Source organism: Talpa occidentalis, unplaced genomic scaffold (genome assembly GCF_014898055.3).
Source record: "Talpa occidentalis isolate TD23 unplaced genomic scaffold, MPIMG_talOcc4v2.1 talOcc4.5, whole genome shotgun sequence".
In the NCBI taxonomy this organism is placed as follows: Eukaryota; Metazoa; Chordata; class Mammalia; order Eulipotyphla; family Talpidae; genus Talpa; species Talpa occidentalis.
The window spans coordinates 57080625-57104316 of record NW_023604861.1 but is presented as its reverse complement, the minus strand read 5'-3'; the positions used below and the strand labels follow the sequence as shown (position 1 = coordinate 57104316).

Genomic DNA, 23692 nt, shown 5'->3' with positions numbered 1-23692 from the left:
GATTGACTTGACATAAGAAAAACGAATACTAATAAGGCATAAATTTCTAGAGTAGGTTATTTTTCTAAATCCCCTTTCCCCTTTTCATGTTTCTGTATCTTAGTTCTAGAAAGTAAAACTTTTAAGAATGTTCCAGATCATTTGAATTTTCCTCTGCTGTGCACTAAGGAAATTTAAATCCTATAACAAAAATATTTTAAAAACTTATCTTCAGGGGCCTCCCTGGTGGCTCAAGGGGTTAAGTCTCTGCACTATCAAGCTATCAACAGCTACTGCAGCACAGAGTTCAATCCTGGCCAGGGAGCTGACCCACATGGTGCAGCAGACCTCTCCTGTCTCACCTGCTGCTCCCCTCAGCAGTGTATTTCAGTGGATCTGACTGTTCTGCTCCCCACTCTGTTTCTGGTGAATCCTCTCATCTCCCACCCACCCCACCCCCCGCCCCGCCCCTCCCTCTCGCCCCTCTCCCCCGCCCCCCACATATTTGGTCTGCTCCCCAGCTCTTCTATACATTAGTAAACAAAATAAACCTTAGGGGAAAAAAAACAAAAAACTTACCTTCACAATAGTGAAGCATCTCCAGGTGAGGAAGAGTTTGATAATATGCCAGATTAACTCTTCTCAGATATTCTTTTTAGTTCCCAGGTCCTCCTCCCAAACAGTGACCATATCTCATTGATTCAAAGATGTAGATAATGCCTTTTAACATCTCTTAACTCAGAATGCTTCCTTGACCTAGTGGACTTGAAACTTGATGAAATATAGTAATTGAGAACCCACAAAATGAATATATGAAAAAATTGATCTTTTGTGCTTACTTTGGGACTTTTAAACTCCACCTGTGTCTTAATCTTTCAGCTTTTCATTGGTTTTCCATTGACAGAATCTGATAGAAGGGTTTAGTATTTTTAGTTTTATAGATTTTTTGCTCAGTGACCCTATCCTTATTTTTTGTATTTATTTATTTATTTTTGTGTGTGTAGAAGAAATGGGGTTTAGACCAGAGGTTTAGGGGGTGAGAGAATTCACCAGAGAGACAGAGTGGGGATTTACTGAAATACACTGCTAAAGAGAGCAAAAGGGGAGATGGGAGGAGCCTGCTGTGCCATATATGGGTTAGCTTCTGGCCTTATTGAACTCAGACCTTAGTGGTGATAGCACTGAGACTTAACCCCTAGGCCACCAGGGAGGCCCAATTCTGTCCTTAAAGTCACAGTTTTGTACTGTATTTGACAGTTCATTTCAAACATTCTCTTTGCACGGTTTATTTGCTCATCTCACTTAAAGGTTTTCACTAAGAGGAATAAAATAGAGTCCCTGTGAGGCTGCCCCCAGTTCATTAATCAAGCTCTCCTTACACTGAGTAGGCTCCACACATGATTTTTCAATTTTACAATAATTTTTAGTGAGACATATGGGCCTAAAAAAAGTAAAATTGAGTTAATAGGTGAATTTGTAATACTATTATAAAGAAAAAGCTAAGCCAGTTACCTGAGATATCTGATCATGAGTTTTTTAGCTTTACTACTCTAAAAAAGATTGTTTACTGAGCAAGTTGTGGGAAAAAGAGAGGGAGAGAAGACTTTAAAATTGAGCAAAAATATAACAGTATTTTTAATAGCCCAGAAGATAACAGTAGTTATAAAGATACAGCAGTTTGTGTTCTTAGACCATTTTGAGAATTGTTTTTGCTGTTGGTTATCTTTTTAGTACATGTTTTTGATTGAGTGGCATTTTCCAAAATGACACTGTAGAATATTAGTTTTGGATGGAGTTTTAATAAAATGTCACTGTAGGGTAAAGAAAATATCAGGCTTTTCTGCCCTTCCGCCATCAGGATAGATGATGGATCCTTGTCCTGAATGCATGCCTGATGGCGGGCACCTGGAATAGGGTGTGGGCATAGGTAGATGGGATTCAGCTGAGCTAAGACTGCTTTTAAGGGCGGCGTCATGGGGACACCAGCAGCAGCAGTAGAAGCTGAAGCAGAAGCTGAAAGAGAAGCCGAGAAGCTGCAGAACGAATGCTAGAGAGCCCAGATAGAGTGAAGACTTGCTGGGGGCTGGGAGGCCTGCCCCCCAGCCAGGACCCCTGCCTGCCATATGCCTGGTGAACCCCAATAAAAAACCTGCAAAACTACTGAGGACTCTGACTCCTCCTTTACCCGGTCTGCATGGGATTAGAAGACCTGCACTGTGTCCTCTCCTGTCTTTACAGTCACCTGACCAGTTTTACACAGATCGATTTTCACATTTTGTTTTTCAATGAGTGAGTTAGTATGCTTTGGCAGAAATTGTAAGCATCCTGCTAGCATCAGGGGATGACACTAGATATGGGAAATGCTAATCATAAACCTAAATCATAAGTCCCAAATTTTGTGATTTCCTTTGCATTATTTCCTAAAGCTACATTTTAATTTAATCTATAAAGCTAGTAACTTGAACTTTTGGTTTATACATTGTAAGTTTTAAATAGAGGCATTTTTGAAAAGCTCATTAACACAAACTTTAAAAGGATTTCTTTTAGGATGTTCTTTATTCCTACATGAATTTTTAAAGTGACTGAAATATATTAAATGTTACGAAAATAAGGTCAGTAATTCTTTCAAAGGTAGTCAAATATATTATGACATTTACTTTTTTTAGTGCCAAAATAGTGGTTCATCTTCACCCAGCTCCTGCTAACAAAGAACCTGGTCCATTCCAGAGTAGTAAGAACTCCTACATCAAACTCTCTTTCAAAGAACATGGCCAGATTGAGGTAAATATCTATATGAACAAAATTGGACTAGAAATGTGTGTTTGTATGTATTTTTTGTTGTTGTTTGTTAATGTGATGGAAGGCAATAGTGTACAACATAGCAGATTCCATGCTATTTTTGTAATAAAATTTTTACAATACAGTAAGTCTTAACTAGTGGATAATGTGAAGTTAAGGGTTTCAGTGGAGTTGGAAAGCAGGAGGGTGTGGTCACAAGGAAACAGCAGAGACTAGAAATAGGCTAAGTCATGCCCTCAGGCTACTAGGAAAGGGTTCATTGTTTAGTTTGGTTCAAGGAACAGAATATAATGTGTAAAATGTTAAACTACCTTAGTATCTGGAAGCTGATCAACCTATATGAAGTGGTCTAGCTTGATTAACTCCAAACACATCTAATCACTAAAGTAATTTTTCCATAGTATAATTGTTTATGTATTTTATGAATAGGTTGCTGTGTAAGGATTCTTAAGACATATACAAGTGTATGTTTCTCAATCAATATCATAATTTTTTTATGTTCTTTCTTCTATAGCTTTCCATCCAGCATGCCTCTCATAGTAGGCATTTACCAAACACAAGTGACTAACTGAAGTCATTCTCACTGTACTTGAAAATGTAGTCGATATTTTGTCAATGTAGGCTGTTTTGACCCTAATTTCTGGCTTCAGGTTTAACTACACGAGTTAGTCTCTGCTTCCTTTATGGGGATAATGGTTGTATATTTTTCTTGGCGCTGTGTCTGTTTTCCTATAGATTGAAAACAATCCACATGGACAGGATTGTTTAAAGTAAGTCTATTTATTTCATTGTCACTCATCTTTGTTGAGAATAGCTCACTTTATATAGAAGGTCAGTTCCTTCTTTTTTTTTTTTCTTTCTTTGTCCTTTCTGAACTTGATCCAAGAAAATAACTTCCTTTGGTTTCCTTTGATGTCTCTGCGAATTCTAGGCCTGTTGCAAATGACTGAACAGATCTTTCTGCTAAAGCAATGTTAAGTAATGAGTGGTACAAGGATGCACAGCCTGACTCATTTAAAGTATGTATCTATGTAACAGTTTTACAGGCGCTTGTCAGAGGAAATGACACAGAGAAGATGGGAGAATATACCGGTTTCCCAGTCATTACAACCAAATAGAGGACCCCAGGTATTTCTTAAACTGCTTCTTAATCAAGTATTTTCAGCTTTGTACTTGCATCTACATTATGGAAAGATATTTCTGGGATGACAGAACTCTCCAGAAACTAAATAATGATATGAGGAGAAAGATTTATTTTCACAAAAACTAATTTAATGCTCTGTAGACAGAAACTTTAGTAAAAAGAAATGACTGCTCTCCAGAGTACTTCTTGGGTAGCAGAAGCTAGACTCCATTTGCTGCATTCTGTCTTCATAATCAGTGTGGTAGTTGAGAGGACACACCACCCTCAGTGTTTAAAATCCATATTAATCACTAATCTGGAGGACACCCAAATGCGTAAAAGTAGCTTGTACAGCAACTGTCAAGTACCAAAATTTTGATAGATTTTTTTCTGCATCTTTGAGACTATATTAAATATCTGAAGCATATGTGATAGCTTGTCAAAGTACAAAAATAAATAAGAAATTTCTATCTAATATACAGAGTAGACCATGCCATTTATTATATGTTCACTTTTTATTTATAAGGATTAATTATGTATGTATAATTATGTATAAGGTCATTATGTATGGAAAGAAATGGACGTGTTTTGAAAGGAAACTAGATGCAATTGTATGCTCTTTTGCTTTGGTCCTTTGTGGATCCTTTCCCGCTATTGAAAACCTAATGTGGAAGTTCCGAAAGAGTGTGTCCTTTCTATCTTGTATGTTTTATTTTCTACTTTGTTTTTCAGCCAGGAAGAATAAGGGCTGTAGGAATTGTAGGTATTGAAAGGAAACTGGAAGAAAAAAGAAAAGAAACTGACAAAAACATTTCTGAGGTAACTCTTACACAAGTCTAGCCATTTGTGTTTATTCTTTTGGATACAGCCGTGACTAATTCCAATTCTATACATTGGAATCAATTTAGTTTGCCTGAAACCACACAGTTTTATTCTAATCAGCAGGTATTCTTCAGGTTGGCACAATTAAGCCAAAACATGTTTTAAAAAGCTTTGGCTAAAAAGGAATAAAAAGAAACATAAATTTGTTTTCCATGATATTAATCATGGATTATGGTATGTAAATTTCAAAGTCTAAATAGAGTCAATGCAAGATATTTCTATTTCAGGGTAGTGCTACAGTATAATTAATCAACTCAGAGTCTTCTGTTTAATTATTTTGGACATTTGGACATTCTAACTTTAGTTAGAAAAATGCTAGAGGTGCAGGGTGAGTGGACTCACCAGAGACAGAGAGGGGAGCAGAACAGGAGGATTTACTGAAATACATGGCTAACCCCCTGCACATCTGGACTACACTCTAGTTCTTCTGTGCAAAAATAAATAAATAAAATTTAAAAAAAATTTTAAAAAAGAAAAATGCTGCTTTCTGGCTCTTAGCCCTGGACAGACACCACACAGTTTTGTGCTGAGGGCCGCCCAGGGAATAGTCACAGAGGCAATAATGGCTCAAATCAACCCATCACTTCTACTAGGAGAACAACCATGAGCACATACATTATGGTAGTTTTGAATCTTTACCATATATGAGAAATTTCAGATGAAGGGGAAAAACCTTTTGTTAAGTAAAAGTTATTCATTCTATTCTATAATTATTTAATGCATTGAAACATACTGTTTTCCCCACATTTATATAAAAATGGTCTCGGGTTCTTATGAAATGATACTATGAAGTAATTCTTTAGTTTTTGTAAGTTTGTAAATAAAATTCCACCAATTTGTGTTGTTGCTAGAATTTCAAGACTGTATGTTAAAATCTTATGCATATAGTTATTTAATACTGGAATTGATCAAAGTTCTCCAGAAAAATGGAAGCAATGAGATATCCCTCTACCTCTATCTTTCTCCATACACAGGAGATTTATTTTAAGGAATTGTCTTGGGTGACTATAGGGGCTGAGAAGTTCCACAATCTGCCACCTGCAAGCTGGTGACTCAGGGAAACTGGTGATAGAAATTCCAAGTCCAGGGCCTGAGAACCAGGAGCACTGATGTTGTTAAATACTAGTCCAGGGGCAGGACATGACTGGTGTCTCAGCACCAGCAGGCAGGCAGAGGAAAAGTGAGTTCTCTCTTCTCCAACTTTTTGTTCTGTCAGGCCTTCAACAGACTGACTGTATGGTGTGTACCCTCCTGGGGTGGGCATTCTGTTTTACTCAAACTACTGAGGATGGAAACACCCTCACAGACACACTCAGAATAATCTTTGATCAAATACCTGGGTACTCCATGTTCTGGTCAAGTTGACACAAAATTAATGATCGTCATTCCTATTCTGGCCTACTAATTCAAAATACAGATTAATTGTTGAGGAATCAAGGGCATTTGACCTAAAAAATGCCCACTGTCAAGATTTTGCAGATTGTATGTTTATAGTAAAGTTATGTATGTCCTGGCCTTGTGTATTTCCTGCAAATTGGCAGCTAGATTCAGAGTCTTGATCAGACTCATGTTTGATTCCTTTGGTGAGACTAGAGGTGATGCTGTGCTCTGTCATTAGAAGGCACATCATGGCTCTTTCTATGATGTTAGCAGTTGTTGATGTTCAGTGCATAGATCTGTTGGTTCATTGTTGGCTGCAAATGATGAAATTCTATGATTGATTTTTCACTTTTTAGTTAATTAGAATACTCTCTAAAGAGTCACTTGCCTTCATTTACTGTTTGGCTACTAAGTGATATAGTTCACATAGAGAAGGCAAGATAAGGACCTTTTCCTTTATTATCAGGAAAAGAAATTAGTTCCTATTGTCCTCCAAAGATGACTGAGTAGTGTTCATTTTACTTATTAATTCATAATTTTAACATGTTTGATAGGTTTCAACCAATTGCAATTATTATCCTATTTAAAGCTCAAATTGTCTAATCTTTGTCCAGTGGGAGTCTCTTCAGATTGGCCTCCTGAGTGCTTTTGATGTGACCTGGTGGACTTTGATATTCTCCCGGTTATCCGATGTGACAAAAGCTCTAATCCCATCTTGTACATTTCTTTACCCAGTTCTGGAATTGACCAGTATCTGAGAAGCTCTGGTTTCTTTTAAGAAGGCAATAGTATAGCAAAACCACAGTCTGCCTGCTAAGAATATACATCTCTATTGGATTGGTCCGTGTTTCTAGTCCTTTTGGGTGGGAAGAGCTGGGATTTTTTCAGTGCCTCATGAGGTCACCTCCTATTCAAATTCAGGACTACATCATCAAACTGTTTCATAACAGTTATAAAGAATTTTTGTATGTGTTCCTCTATATTTTAAAAATAAGTGTACTGTTTCTACAGTGACTGAATATTCAACTACTACATACACTCTTTCCCTTCCTGCCCTCATTTATTCTGAGTTTAAAGTAACAATATATGGGCCTGCCCTGGTGGCGCAGCGGTTGAGTGCTGGGCTGTGAAGCTGCCCGCAGCCTCTGCAGCGCCGATTCGATCCCCGGCCACTGGCAAGGGTCCCACATGGCGCGATAGACCTCTCCTCCCGGGCCTCCTGCTCTCCCCAGCAGTGTATTTCTTCAGTCTGCCTGTTCTATTCCTGGCTCTGGTGAATTCTCTCACCCTCCCACACTTCTGACTGTACCCAGTGCTTGTATAAATAAATAAATAAATAAATCTTTAAAAAATAAAAATAAATAAATAAGGTAACAATATATGTAATACTACCAGTTGTTATGTTGATCTCCCTCTATTCATTTTGCTTGTCTGAAGCTCGTCCTCTGAAAAAACAGTTTTCAGAAAGTGCTCACGAAGACTATATTTGCTGAGTTCTGACATGTTTGTATTTCTTATACTTGAAAAGCAGTTTTATTAGATTTAAAATTGTTGGCTTACTTTTTCTTCCCTTGAGTGCCTTTAGTATGTGACTGTTAATTTTTTTGTGTCGCATGAAATATTCTGTCAGTCATTACTGAAATCTTATTTTCCCCCTTTAAAAGTCAGTTGCTTTTTTTCCTAGATGCCCCAAGATTTTTGTACTTCTGTAAAGTCTAGTGATTTTACTAAAATATGCATACGTGATAGTTATTCTGGGTTGTTTTACTCAGTTATGTAATGTGCTTGCAACATTTGGTTGCAGAAATTAAAAAATTTTCAGGCAAGTTTTTCTGTGTTGTAATTTTCAATAATGAAATAAAAAATTTAATTTTATTGTTTTTTTCTCTCAGCATGAATTACTTTTTTTTTTACATCATTGTTCATTTTTAAACAATATTTGCTTCCTCCCACCCCCTCAGGTGTAGTCCCCATAGAATTTCCTTCCCCAGTGCACCGGTGCACCATCACCTCAGTCCCTGTGCTCTTCCCTCCCTCCCTCTGATCCCTCTCCCTCCTCCTCCCCTGCAGTATTCTCTGATTTATAATTATCTGATTTTGCTTTGTTGTGTTTTGTACTATTAGTATTTTTTACACTGATGTCTTGTTTGGTTCCCCTATATTCCTGCTATAAGTGAAACCATCCGATATTTTTCTTTTTCCTTCTGGCTTATTTCACTGATTATAATTCCTTCTAGCTCCATCCACATTGCCACAAATGGCATGAGTTTATCTTTTTTGATTGCTGAGTAATATTCCATTGTGTATATATACCACATCTTCTTGATCCAGTCATCTATTTTTGGGCACTTGGGTTGTTTTCAAAGCTTAGCTATTGTAAGTAGTGCTGCAGTAAACATAGGGGTACAGGTGTTCTTTTGAATCAATGTTTTTGTGTCCTTTGGGTAGATCCCTAGGAGTGGAATTGCCAGGTCATATGGTAGCTCCATTTTTAGTAGCCTGAGGAAACTCCAGACAGCTTTCCACAGTGGCTGGACCAGTTTGCACTTCCACCAGCAATGTAGGAGAGTTCCTTTTTCACCGCATCCTCGCCAACATTTGTTATTGCCAGTTTTTTTTAATATGTGCCGTTCTTACTGGTGTAAGGTGTATATCAGTGAGGTTTTGATTTGCATTTCCCTGACGATAAGGGATGTTGAACATTTTTTCTTATGCCTGTTGGCCATTTGCATTTCCTCTTTGGAGAAATGTCTTTTAAGTCTTCTGCCCATTTCTTGACTGAATTGTTTAATTTGTTTTTGTTGAGTTGTGTGAGTTCTTTGTATATCTTTGTGATCAATCCCTTATCAATTGTATGGCGTGCAAAGATTGAAAATTTAATTTTGATCTGACCTATGAGCATGTCTTTCTGACATGCTTTCATTGTCTCTACTATTATTCTGCTCCTCATTTTCCTTTTTCTTGTAATAACTGTGGGATTTGACCTTGATGCTTTGCTGTTGCTAATTTTCATGTGAAATTAATTTTCCTGGACTTTTAGAAGAAGACCTAGGTCAGGGTAGCTTTTTTTATTCCACGGAGCTCATACTTCTGCTGTTTTCATGCAGTGTTAAAAAGGCTTGCTTACTGTGATTTCCTGTTCCCATTCCCTGTTTTTATCTGGACCTTTTCTTCTTTCCTCTCTCAGTAGTTTCTCCCCATTATGGTCTCCTGTCCTGGAAGGGCAGTCTAGAGGGTCAGTTTCCAGAGCACTGAGACTACTGTAGCCCTTGCTGAGGTCTGGTGCCTCCTACCCCTAATATGGGCCAAGCCCGCCCCGTTTAATCACTGTGGTCAGGTTAGCCTGTCTCACTTTTCAGGGAATACCTGTTAGATCTTATGGAGTTTTCTTACTCCCAGATCTCTTGGGCACCCCATTGCTTCCCTTTTTCTCTCCTGCCTAGATGCTGGAGATCTGCAGGTCTTTGTCTCCACCTGCCAGTCTTGTGGGGTTTTTGTGGCTATCGTGCCATTTAGTTTTGTAATATATGTTGCCAATGGGTTTTTGATTTTGAGATCTAGTTGCCCTGTTGTTTTTATGTTGGGATTTGGACACATTAAAAAAATCCTTTATCCCCAAAAAGTTCTAGCATTTTGGCCTTAGTGGGATTCTTCCTATATTTGGAAGTCATTCTCTCAGACCTAGTAACTAGATTTGGAACCAGGATGGTGGGAATTCAGGTCTCCTGATTTGCAGGCCACTGCATTGTCACCACTGTATTTTCTACCCAGAGGCCACCATCACTCTGCTCTTAACAGAGACTTCCATGTCATTCTCTTTGTATGACACTTGTGGATCTGCATGCAGCGGTGAACTGATTGTATATTATTTGTATTCCGTTTTTTGAATGTGGCCATACTAATTTGGTGTTTGAAAAGTTCTCCTTGATTTATGGAATGTTATTTTGTTCCAATCTAATCTTCATGGAGTGGCATAGCGCACTGGAATCTACACACGCATAGTGCTCTCTTGTGCAGGTGATTATCTATTCAGCAGACGGTCCTCATTCTGTTTTGTGTGAGCCCCGCAACAGACCTTGTGGGTACTGTGTTAATGCCCAGAGCTGAGCTGGTGAACAGGCCTTTCCTGCAGTGTGAGAAATGACTTGTTAGGAGAAATAGAGGCTGCCGATAGAAACACTCCACATTTTAGAATGAAAATAGAAATAAAAACGAGGAAGTTTTGTTGGTATTTTAATAATTACTTAAAATATTTCATAGGTAATTCTTTCAAGTCACTAAAATATTTATAGGTATTTTTTATTGACTCTAATAAGAAATAAAGTATGTATTTTATGTTTACTCAATGTTACTTTTAGCATGTTTTATCTATGAAAATACAATATGGTGAAGAGACCATAGAACAAACTTTAAGTGTTCTCTTTCTAGTTTTCTTTACATAGATGAAAGAAATTCTTTATGTTGAAAGTAAAAATTTAAGTATCTAAAGTGTTTGTGGGTTTTATTTCTGAAAACTAGGTTGCTGTGTGATTTGCCCTGCACCCCCATTTAAATGTTAGAATTGACTTGGTTTCAGAGCTGGTGCCCTGAGTTTCCCACAAAAGGTTTCCTGCATTTGCTGGCTGTTGCTGATAAGAATCCAGTGTTTAAGCCTTTTGTTTATCTGAGGAAATTCCTGTTAGGTGTGTGCACATTCCCCTTTGTTTTCAGTATTACCCTTAGTGAGTTGGCCATAAGAATCTTATACAACACTCTTTTCTTTTAGCAAAAGTGTTTTGCAGATGGGGTATATGCTTTCCTGCATGTAATTAAGACTGGCATGAGCTCATCAGAGCCTTTTGGCCACCATTATATGTGTACCAAAAGATTTTTCAATTAATGATAAGTTGCTTAATTGGTTTTAAAAAAAATAACATCTGTGCACATCACTTAGCTATAAGATATTCTGCAATGGAAGTGTACTTTTGGTAACTTGAAGTAGTCATACATGTGTATATACCATACATATACTTTTACAAATATGTATGATTAAGTTTGAAGAGGCCCTCGAAATGGATACACATTGTCAAATTAAATATTTGGTAGGTTTATTTAGATATGATTTAGTGACATTTGAATGTTTTTCTTTTGTAATATTCACTATGTCCAAAGCTGTTCAATATTTAGAGGCTTTCAGTTAACTCTGCCTGCTATTATTAAAGCCAAAATTGTTGTGCAGCTGCCTATTGCTGTTTTCAGACTGGAAAGCTTTACAATGCTTTACTTCTTGCCCTCCTTCAGGAAATGTTTTTTTGGGGAAAAAACAATGCCAAATTTTCTTACTTGCATCAAGAATTGTAAATAATATTGTCTGAACTGTTATTTATGTCACCTTTGTTTGTCTAATTAATAACAACTTTTTGAAAATTAGATTTTTTTGCAGTTTATTGTGGGAAATTTATGGTTTTTAGCTAGACTTAATTCTTAGAATAAGGTAGGTTTAGTACTTGTACAATATTTATATAAATAAATTGTAAGAAAATTTTATGAATTTGTATCATAGGGAAAAAAATAGAGTTCATTGCCTTAAAGTTTTTTAATTCTTCAGACAGACTACAATAAAAAAAATTTCTCATTTCAGGCCTTTGAGGACCTCAGCAAGCTCATGGTCAAGGTATATGTCATTTATACCTATTAAATTCATACCAATTATTATACAGTTTTGAAAATATATTAGCAGGCACTCTGGGATGTTATTTCTTTTCAACCTTTTGCTGTTTTCTTGACAGGCTAAGGAAATGGTGGAGTTATCAAAATCAATTGCTAATAAGATTAAAGACAAGCAAGGTGATATCACAGAAGATGAGGTAAGTAAATTGCTTTTTAAGATATTAGAAACAAAATCACGCAAATAATACAATGACATTTTGGTAGTTTTTCAGCTTGTTTTCTTGATGTATTTTATTTTTTAAGACTTGAGGATATATGAAAGTACAAAAGAAAAAGTCATAAATACTTCAATACCTTTTTTTTTGAGTGTAGAAAGTAGAGATTGAAATGTGTAAGGTAGTGACTATTTTATACATATCCATAAATTTGATCTCTGTTTCATTATTATTGCCTACAATTTGGTTCAGCCATTTTCCTTTTTTATGTTTTCAGTTGTATCATTTGGTTGGCATTAAATATAGGATAATTATTATCTAAATCTTTCGTACTAAAGTAGTGAGGTAAATGGAATATAAAATACCAAGATAGGAGAAGGAAGAATAATAGATATATATAGGGAATCCTAGAAATTCACTTTCTTAGAGTTCACAGTATATGAACACGACAGAAAAATGGGTTGATACAGAAATAATTGAGTTTATGCTGGAAGGATTTCAAACGATGGAATGGTAGACTAATTCTACAGCTTCTTTTTGTGTGTTTTCGGCTATCATTATAGACCATCAAATTTAAATCTTATTTGCTGAGCATGGGGATAGCAAACCCAGTTACCAGGGAAACCTACGGCTCTGGCACACAGTACCACATGCAGCTGGCCAAACAACTGGTTGGAATATTGCAGGCACCTTTAGAGGTAAAAACAAAACCTATCTGGTCTTTTTCAGTTGTATTAAATTATTTTCATGTCATCAGAAATCTTTACATCCTTTCATGATGTGGTTACTGTTCAATCGGCATGTTCTTTTTCTTTTCTAGAATACCAAAGTAGTTTAGTACTTACTAATAGATTCTTTGTCAGTAATCTTCTAAATTGTTTTCTTTTTCCATTTCAGATATCTATAACTTTCTAAATCTATTTGACATGAGGTTTTTCTTTTATTTTCAAAAGAAAATATATGATCTCTCTATACTTAGATATATTCCATATATCTAGTCTTAATATACAGTCTACTATTTGTAATTTATTATACATTGTCTAGTCTAACACTATTCAGGCAATCAAACTACTTATTAAAGCACTTTTATTAGGAAATATTTCAAACATAGGACAAAATTGAGTAGTGTAATTAACCCCTACTTACCCATCTTCCAGCTTCATCTGTAAGCCAGCCTCCACTCAAACTTATTTTCAAACCAATCCCAGACATCACTTTATCTGTAAACGTTTTCAGTATGTAACTATAATGATAAAGATGCCTTTGGATATAATTATAATCTCATTTCACACCTAAAAAGTTTAAAATAATTTTGAAAGTATCAACTATCTAGTTAGTATTTGCATTTTCTCTTACAGGTAGTTTGTTAAAATCAGTATACACTGCAATGGACTGATTTGTCTCTCAAGTTGTTTTTTGTTTTTTTTTTTAATTGCATAGGTTCCCCCTTTTTCCCTCCCCACCCCCACACTATTTTTAATATCTATTTATTTTTTTCTTACAATGTTCGCTTTCTTTTCTCAGGTGTAAACCCTATAAAGTTTCCACCACCCATGCACCATCACCATAGTCCCTTGTGCTCGACCCACTCTTGTTCTAATCCCTTTCCCTGCTCCTCCCCTGCAGAAAATTATTTTTGTTTTGTTTTGTTGTTGTTGTTATTATTATTTTTTCCCACACACTATTTATTGAAGAAACTAGTAATTTATTTTATGGAGTGTCTCAGTCTGGATCTTGCTAACTTGTAACTGGTAGTTATATCTAGGAGATCTTTTTTTGAATGAGTAGAATATTGCATAGAAGGTGCATTTCTATCAGAAGGTACAGAATGTCTGATTGTCTTTTTTTGTTGCTAGATTGTTGCTTCATTCGAATTGCGAAATAGCTATGTTTTTTTTTTTTTAATTCTATAATTTTTTCTTCATTTATTAGCTGGAATAACTGAAAACACATAAGCACATTTCTTAAAACGTTGTGTAAAACCCCTCTTTTCATTTAAGTAATGTTAAAACAGAAATAATGACATTAACTGAATTTGAAATGCCTCATGGCATCTGAATAGGTTCCCATGTAAGTATCATTTTTAAAAGCTTCCTAGGAAATATTATGATTTCTGATTTTGCTCTGATGGTGAATTCTGTTAAAGGATGATAACTGGTGCTAATTGTAACAAAATACCTTTTTTTATTTCATATTTTAACAGGAACGAGGAGGAATAATGTCACTCACTGAGGTATACTGTTTAGTAAACCGAGCTCGAGGAATGGAGGTAAGAATGGAATATTCTTTTAACTAAATACAGACTTTCTTGAGATAATATAAATTCTCCTGTAATGCAATTGAGAATTCAATTTGAGGAAAGGGTTCTAAGTATCAAAATGATTTTGAGAAGCAGTCTACAGTGAAAAGAATACTGCCTTGGGCTCTCAGGCACAGACACTGTGCCTGGTTTTACCAAAGATTTACTTAGTGACCTTGAGAAGCTTACTTAACCTGTCTGGGAATCGATTTTTTTAACATATAAAATAAAGGCTTGGACTGCACGATATCTTTGGCTTTAATATTCTATATTTGTATTGTATAAGACTGTGCATGATGTTTTTTGTCTGTGATAGTGAAGTGTGGCGTTAGCTGGGTTGGATGCATAGTTCCTGGAGATAATCCAGAGTGAGAGCTGTACTTGTCCCTTTGGCTCTGATTCAGCAGCAGCTATTCTTCACCTCTCATCACCCCAACATCCCTGCCGCCAACGCTGTGCACTGTGGCTAAGCTGTCAGTTTGATGATGTCAACAGTTACCTTCATGCAAATGACTCACACAGATCTTCCCATTGCTTACCCCAGCCCCACAAGTTAAGCTTCTGCTCTGTGTTTTTTTCTGAATAGTCACCATAAGTATTCACTGTTCACCAGGCACCTCAGCACGTGCTACCTCATTTACCTTCCCAGTAACTCAGTGAAGTAGCTACTTATATTATCCTCATCTGGGCAGGGAGGTGGGTTACTTAGGGGTTCAGGAAATTGAAACTTACAGAGATAAAATCATATGACCAGGATGCACTTATAGACTGTGGTTGAGAGGAGTTTGCACTTAGCCTGGGCTGGCGCCAGAGCCACTCTGTGCGACTCCAGCTGTGCCACACTGGACTGATTTTTTTTTTTTAAGATTTATTTATTTATGCATACAAGAACTGGGGTACAGGCCAGAGCTGTGGGGGGTGAGAGGATTCACCAGAGACACAGTGGGGAACAGCACGGGCAGACTGACTGAAATACACTGCTGAGGGGAGCAGCGGGCTAGTAAGGAAAGGTCTGCGGCGCCATGTGGGTAGCTCCCTGGCAGGCCGGGGATTGAACAGGTGCTGCAGTGGCTGCAGACAGCTTCATAGGTTGCGTCTTAACCTCTTGCGACACTAGGGAGTCCCTGGACTGATTCTTTTAAGGCTGCATGGTCCAGAAGGGTAGCCACTTGGCAAGCTACTTGTGTCAATTGTGAACTTGAAATGTAGTTAATCTAAATTGAGATGTGCCACAAATGTAAGTTACACGTGGAAGACTTCATACAAAATAAATGGTAGATATTTCATTAAAACTTTTATATTATATGTTGAATTTTTTGATCTATTGTGTTAAATAAAGTACATCTATTAAAATTTTACCTATTTTTTTAATGTGGCTACTAGAAAATTCAGGTTACTTGCATTATATTTTTATTGGATAGCTCTGCTTTTGCTAATGCTGTTTACTTTAGTGATTAAGTCATCTAAAGTCCTTGATAAATGATAAACATTGTTTATCTGCTTTAGTGATCACTATAATTATATAGCATCACTCTATTAATTTGCAGTGTAAACTGGATTTTTTTCCCTATTAGTTGCTCTCACCAGAAGATTTAGTGAATGCATGCAGGATGCTGGAGGCACTGAAATTACCACTCAGGTAAGAGAACCTCAGCAGGAAGTCTGCCAGGTGTAACTATGACTCCCACAAATTAGACAGGAAAGGCCTGTCAGCTCTGCCATCATGCTTGGCAAACCAAAACACTGCCCTTGAAATAATGTTAATTGTGGAAAGAATTCATGGCTGCCACAAGCACCTCTGTCATCTGGCTTCTAGCCCAGCCAAGGCAGTATGTGGCCCAAAGGGTTAGCAGTGTTGCCTCCTGTCCACTTGGGCCAGAGAGATAAGAATGTAGGTTCCTCCCATAAGGTCAGAATAACCAGCCTCTCTTTCCTTAGACATATTGTTTTAGTCTCTGGAGTGTAAGAAGTGCAAACATTCAGCTGCAAATTATATTTCCCTTATCCACCGGCTTAAAAAAAAAAACATAGTCAGACATTTTATTTAGGATTTTATTTAGGATGGATTATAGTTCATAATTTTTAACTGGTTATACATAATTTTTTTAGATATGCCATAGTTACTTGTAGTGGTTATATTTTAAATGTAGTATTGTATTAATATTTCTCTTATATCTGGGCATAAAAGAAAGTGAAAAATAACTGCACCTCCATGGTTCCTAAAGATCCTTGATATTCATGGCTTTTTTCTCCCACCTGTGGGTTTTTAGGCTCCGAGTTTTTGACAGTGGTGTCATGGTAATTGAGCTCCAGTCCCACAAGGAAGAGGAAATGGTGGCCTCAGCCTTGGAGACAGTAAGTGAACCTAGTTTCCTTCAACCACTAGAGCAGCCACAAAGACCCAGATACTTAGCAGCTTAAGAAACAGGATTTCCTTCTGAATTTAACTTTACTGAAAAGTAATGTTTCTAGGCCCAATTAAACACAGTTTATCATTAATCATAAATAAACCTGAATCAAAATTATATGTTGAAACCCTTTTGAAACTTAACTGACACACATAACATTTATTGGAGGAATTTGTGAGGTGCTCGCTTTGCTTGTGAAGCTGTCAAAAGACTAGGTTTTTAATTTTTTAATCAGAATGTTACCCATGATTGAACTTTTCCTTTCCATAACACCTACATACACAGCATTGTAAAATGTCATTTGCTTTGTGAATAGCCGCTACAAAAAATATGAAAAGCAACTGTGGTATAGTTGGGTTTTACTCACCAATCTGCTGGTATTGCTCATTGGGACAGAAATATTGCTGCCCTCATAGCCTCTGTGGTAAGCCTGTGTAATGTGAAAGACTCAGATTTATATACTTCCTATTTTAAACCAGTTGAAAAACCTAACACCATTGATATACTTAAAAATTAAACCTATATATAAGGTTCCTCTCTGGAGCATGTAGTATACACTGAATTAGTACTTGTTATGTTTCTTCTCAGAATATCTAATCATTCTTTTAGGCTTAGTACAGTGGCTTTGTTACATTATGGAGGGCTCCATGATCTTTTAGCCTCTTCTGTATTTGTTCTGAGTTTGTTAGCTTTTGTAGAATTAAACATTAGTGAAGAAGATTTAGTTCTATATGAGTATTCTATTGTTTTTAGTAGAAGATTTGGTAATAATTTCCTAAGTATGCTGGTAAACATTCTTTCTAGTATTGTACCTAGATGGGCTAAATGATCATATTATTTTCTGCTTTTTCTGTTAGGTTTCAGAAAAGGGATCCCTAACATCTGAAGAGTTTGCCAAACTGGTGGGAATGTCTGTCCTACTGGCTAAAGAAAGGTAAGTGGTGTCCTTGCTTTTCACTACAACTTGTGTCTGTGTTTCTGAATGAACATTGACTGTGTTTTTTGTCCCTTAATTTCTAGGTTGCTTCTTGCAGAGAAGATGGGGCATCTTTGCCGAGATGATTCAGTGGAAGGCTTGCGGTTTTACCCAAATTTATTTATGACGCAGAGCTAAGGGCTTTGTATTGGAAATACTTCTTATCCATATACTTGCATCATGTAGGGCTTGTATGATATTGAGCTAAGAGTAAACCTTGAAAGACTGAGAACTTAGTGGGCTCTTGCAGTATAATATAAAGCCCTTTTCACTCCTCCCTAAGTATTGGAGTCCAGGAAGCTTATTTAGGGTAAATATAGGAAAATACAGAAAAACAAATGCCTACATGAATTTGAAATTGTGCTATAGCTGCATAGGATCTTCAGAGTGTAGCTTAAAATATGGAGGATTTTAAGTGGACCCTCAAATCTGACCTTTTTTTTTTTTTAAAAAAAGAAGCATATTTAGTTCATAGGGGAAGAAAAAGAGAAGTTGCATGATTGGACAGGTTAGATCATTATCTTCATATGATCAAAATTCACAGAATTATAAATGAAGTTTAATAAATGTCCATTTCAGAGGGTTTTCATGAAATAAGTCATACCTACAGTGTAGCTTAAGAACCTGACAACGTTGGAATAAAATATCAAACTACAGAATGCCATAGGAAGTTCCCCCAAAGGGAGCAGTTATCAACATGTCTTCAACAAACCAAATAAAGCTCCTTAGAAAGGGAGAATTTTATTTGACTTACATAAATATAACATGATAGTCTTTCTTATTTTTGTTTTTAGTGATGATTTCATGACTAGCACTTAAAGAATGCAATTATGTCATTTTGTTTAAAAAAATGCTGTGGATTTGGAACCTGAATTACAGAGCTGTATAGACATGCACAGAAATATGATTGCAAATTTGGGAAGTAGATCGCTCAGGAATTCCCAAGAATTATTATCAGATGGAGGGGCAAGGAGAACCTTTCACTGACTTAACAGGAATCTTGGTGCTCTTTTACCTCAAAGCCAAGGACAGGAAAACAGAAAGTGAAAATACAATATGTCTCCTTTTCTTTCCATTTAGGAGTTTCAAAAGTAAACTTTAAAAAATTCTATCATATTCCAGCTATATTTTCTTCTTTGCCCCACACATTAATAAATTGTGTGGAGAAACTGTCTTGGTGAACAGTATTTCTGAGATAACAGAAACTGGCTAATGTTGAATTTAGATTGCTTGAGTTTAATCATGGCCTGATTTCATCTGTTACTGCTAGACAGCATACAGTCTGTTGGCATTACCTCACACTCAGGGACCCCACAGGTTCAGAAGGAGACTCCCTTTCTGAGACTGAGTTGGAAGTGGAAGGTAGTGATGGGTTTTGGCCAAGCCTCCAGAAGGGATAATATCTATGTTAAGAGAACCATTTGGACCAGGAGGAAAGGATACCCAGGTTCACAGTTGGGATTCCTAAGACATTCTGAGTGTTGTGCCAAAGGCTACTACAATGTCCTTTGGGGAAGTTGCAGACCCAGGGAAGTTGCAGACCCATTGCAGACCCTCCAAGTGTCAGTTCCACATCTAGTCCCACATCCTGCCTACAAAGTCGTTGTCACTGCTTGTATCCCCCAGTACTGTGACTGAGGCATCCTGTCTTGGTCCTGTTTTTCAAACCTGAAACTGATTCTACCTTATGATGAGAGGACTCTTAATTCCCCAACTGCCCAGCCTCGGGTTTGTTTGGGGGGTAAAGTTAGTGTCTGTGTGCCCAAAACCACGGTGTAAGATTAACTATATGTGACTCCTCTCTCTAGGTTGTATTTACTCTCCTGAGTTTGCTCTAGAGTATGCGTGTGCATGTGCACACACACACACACAGAGTTATCTCATCTGGCTAAGGTTTATAAAAATCACAAACATCAATAATCTATTTTACCATTTGGAATAAGCTGCAATTGAAATTGTTGAACTAGTTTATCTAGCTCTAATGATTTGGATTATAGCAAACTCCCATCATTCAAGATACTTATTTACATTAGAGTGACAACAGATTAACAAAAACAGAGCAATCTGAATTGCATAAAGTGAATTAAAAAGGAATAAAAGTGACATGAATATATTTTGCAAATGTCACATTAATTAGAAACAAATATGATTGATTTTACCAATTTTTTGTTTTAATGGGTCTTAATAGTTTTCCTGACCTCTGTATGTATATTTTTATCTTTTTGTTGTTGTTGCCAAATAAGGTTTTATCTTGGTCCTCTATTGGTAGAGGTTATGTTTAAATACAACCAATGAGGCCCTAAGTGCAAAAAAGTTCTGCGTTGGTGCTTATCACTGGTATAATTATTTTTTTTTGTTTTCCTAACTTTGCTCTTGGGAGCATAAATCTGTAGTTTTTTGTTAATGGAATATTTCTAGTTATATACTGTCAAAATTTTTTTACATTGTACAAGTGAGACTGTTTACACGGTTAAATGATTGTCATTAATGTATATAGGGTAAAATTTCTGCAAAATTTAAAAATGTTTTTTCTTGGTGTTCTTTTTAAATACTGTTTGAAAAATATGTGAAAATGATAAGCCTTTAGTCAGAATAAGCCAGTATGTTAAGATTTTTTCTTTTAAATTTTATAATCAAGAGTTGATTATAAATATTATAACCTCAGGCTCTTAGAGTTTTGGTTGTTTTAAAAGAATGGCAATGGCTCATGAACTGTTTTTAAGAAAATTCTTGATGTGAATTCCACTGGTGTTGACTGTATGTGTTCATGTGAATGTATTATCTCTTGTTCCCTGTTATCAGACTAATCTGACCAGATGTGGATTCATCATGTCATTCTCATGCTCAAGTAATTTAAATGGTTCTCCTTTGCCCACAATCTCAGATTTTCATTTTGGTTCAGTAGAGTTACAATTTATAAGGTACTTAGATTTTAAGGACTGTGCCTAAAGGATAAAATCAAGCATGCTCAATATGATCCTCAAAATCTCCTAAATTGCCAATAAAGTACTCTACATAGTCTATGATTAGAATCCCTATTGATTGACACATGGATATAAATATTTTATGAATATAGTAAGTGTAATATATAAAAACTACATATCAACAATAGATTTTTTGAAAACCTACTGGATTATAGCAAACTATTATTAAACTATGTAAGTGAAATTGTCTTTTTTTTTTTTTTTTGCCAACAGCTATGGTTGAATTTATGTAAATTTATTGCTAATACTATCCCTCATGATAGATTTAGAATGTAAACTCTACAAGGGTAATTTTTATCTTGTTTGTTCCTGGATATATCCTCAGAGCCTACAACAGTATGCAGTATGCAGTAGTAAATATTTACTGGATGAATGAATGCCAATGTACATGCCTATTTATATGTGACTACTTCATCCTGCTTTATGCTCATTCAATTCAATTTTAAAATAAGACGCTTTTTAAAATTCAATTCAATTTTTAAAAAAGACATTTATTGACTATGGTGAGAAATTTTGTAGGTCACAGGGCATGGGGGGAAGTGCAAATGCGTAAGATATAATCTCTGCCTTTAAGAAGGTGGCCTATTGAGGAACTAGACATATGAACTACCCCAAGTGAAGATGGAATGAAAGGTGTGCTATGGAAGTGGCATAAGTGCCGTGCTGGGGAAAGCACACGGTGGAGCCTTTTGTTCTGAGGGAGGGCCTGGGAAGGCCTGGAAGAGGAAGAGCTGGGAAACCAGGCTCAGAAGGACCAGTAGGAAGAAGGCACTGGGTCAGGGGAGCAGTGTGCTGTGTGCCCCTTCCTGTTGCTGGGAGACATTTTCCTTGTCCAGATTTCCTTTCAGTACTTCCTACTCATCCAGCCCACCCCCAAAACCAAAATCGTACTTTGTTCAAGATTTAGAAAAATTTGTTTCTAGTACACAATTCTATTTTTTCTAAACTCCCTAGGAGTTATTGTCTCATATATTTGACCGTAGTTTGTCTTATTCTCTAAATGTTTTCTTGAGGCAATAAGGAAATAGAAAAATTGGGTTTCTTTAAGTTCAAGGACTCATAAAACACTTTTGAATTCCCAATGGCCTAGGTCAGTGATTGTACATGATACATTCCTTGTTAAAATTAATTGAATTGAGTAATTTCTGGATTATAATGTGTCATAAATTGACTTGCCAACTTAAACGTGTCCTTCCAAAGAGCCCTTCCAAAGGGCTTAGCCTGTCTGAGATCTGCTCTGTTTTATATAAATTCCAAAACATGGGCCATATCCATGATGTGGGAAGCACTCCAGAAGAGTCAGGCTAACACACAGTTAAGATCTTGTTATTACAGTGTGGAAATCGGGTCATTCATATTCTTCCTGTATCTGGACAATCATGTAAGTTAAAGTTTTTCTCTCAGTGTTACCTAGGGAAATAAACGATCTCTCCATTTGCATAAAGGATATTGAGATGGTAGATTAATTTTGTACAATTTGCAGAGGATCACTAGACCAGTTCAAGATAGCCCAACAGCTTGTTTTAGTTCAATATCATTGTTTTGTTTCTTTTAAAAAAAAAACAAAAAACTTTTGTTTTTCCCCTGCACATCTGTGTTGCATTCATTTAGAAAAGCATAAACCATCTTAACTCTTCCATAAGGACAGTTATACAGTTTGGCAAGAACTCTCACTAAGGCAAAAATGATGACACATCTAAAAAATGAGCAAAACCACTGATCCAACCATTTATACGCGGCTTTAGGTCCTCCCTCTTGCCAAGAGTGAATTACTGGGAAAAGTGTCAGAAAGATTAATGCAGAGCAATTTGCTTTCTATGTTTCACTCAATCACCACAAACTTCAATTATATGCCCATTATTGTGGAGGAAAGAAAGGATTAACTATTTGCCCAAGGCTTCAGGGGCAGGCCTGAAATTAATCTCAGCTTTATCTTAATTCCAAAGCCTATTGTTTCCATTGAGCTGTTGCATTCGAAATTGAAAATGTCAGGGATTGCAGCAGGTATTTGAAAAGACTCTCAATTTGAGTTGATAAGTGGATATCTACTAGATAATCCCAACTGGCAGTGAAACTGGATGATGACCAAGTCCTCTGGATGGCTTCGGGTGGAATTAGTGCTACTAATATTATTTGACAAGATAAGTACTTAGCAATCTGTGTCCGTGGTAATTGTGATAATTGAACAATTGTGCTATCTTTTTAAAAAATCAGTGATTTTTCAAGAACCTGCAATTGCTGTAGTTTTAAGTTTTAAAAATCGAGGTAGAGTTTACAAAAGTGAAATGCACAGATCTTAAGTTGGATAAGTTTTGACAAATTCATAATAAATCCACATTACTCACATTCCAACCAATAGAACAAACATCTACCATCTCAAAAAGTTTGCTGGTGCCTCTCCAAACACCTTCTCCCCAGAGGCCATCACTGCCCTTAGATTTTTTTTTATTACTAACATTATTTTTGTCTGTTACGTGGTATATTTTGTGTGCAAGAAAAGCAAATGGTAAACTATGGCACATTACAGTGTACTGTAAAACAAGTACAGCTGTAAAACAAGGTAGACCGGCGATTCTAACGACGTTTTTAACACTTGTAGATCAGAGTTTTGTAAATGTTATTTTTAATTAATCAGTTCTGGCCCCTGAGAAAGAAAAAGATGCACTTTACACGAACTGTTTTCTTTTGAAACACTCAGGAAACCAAGGTTATCCACCAGTGATGCCACTTCAATGATTTCGTCTTGCGGCTCCCAAGAAGAAAATGATAGTGGGGGAGAAGTGATAGAACCTGAAATCTGGAGACGGCGCTGGCTCGCCCGGCAGACCCGGGTCCCGCCTCCGGACCTTGGGTGGGTGCGTCGGGGCCCGGCTCCCTCTCTCGGGCGCGCAGGCCGGCCGTGGGCGTTTCCTGCCGGATTCCCGTCCGGCCGCGGGCCGGCGAGGCGCGGGCAGGAAAGGATGCGCGGCCCCGAGGGCGTGGGGGCGGCCCCTCCCGC

General features: G+C 36.8%; 1 protein-coding gene across 1 annotated transcript in view; it reads left to right on the top strand.

Annotated features, from left to right (window-relative positions):
* The window catches only part of VPS36 (vacuolar protein sorting 36 homolog), a 29685-nt gene extending 7449 nt beyond the window's left edge, over positions 1-22236 (top strand). The window contains exons 4-14 of the mRNA XM_037527241.2: positions 2646-2760; positions 3817-3906; positions 4634-4720; positions 11784-11816; positions 11932-12009; positions 12591-12725; positions 14231-14296; positions 15901-15965; positions 16597-16681; positions 17592-17668; positions 17755-22236. Coding sequence (XP_037383138.1) covers positions 2646-2760; positions 3817-3906; positions 4634-4720; positions 11784-11816; positions 11932-12009; positions 12591-12725; positions 14231-14296; positions 15901-15965; positions 16597-16681; positions 17592-17668; positions 17755-17848 — 925 coding nt within the window. The 3' untranslated portion in view covers positions 17849-22236. The remainder of the gene's footprint in view (positions 1-2645; positions 2761-3816; positions 3907-4633; positions 4721-11783; positions 11817-11931; positions 12010-12590; positions 12726-14230; positions 14297-15900; positions 15966-16596; positions 16682-17591; positions 17669-17754) is intronic.
* Positions 22237-23692: the final 1456 nt, after the last annotated feature.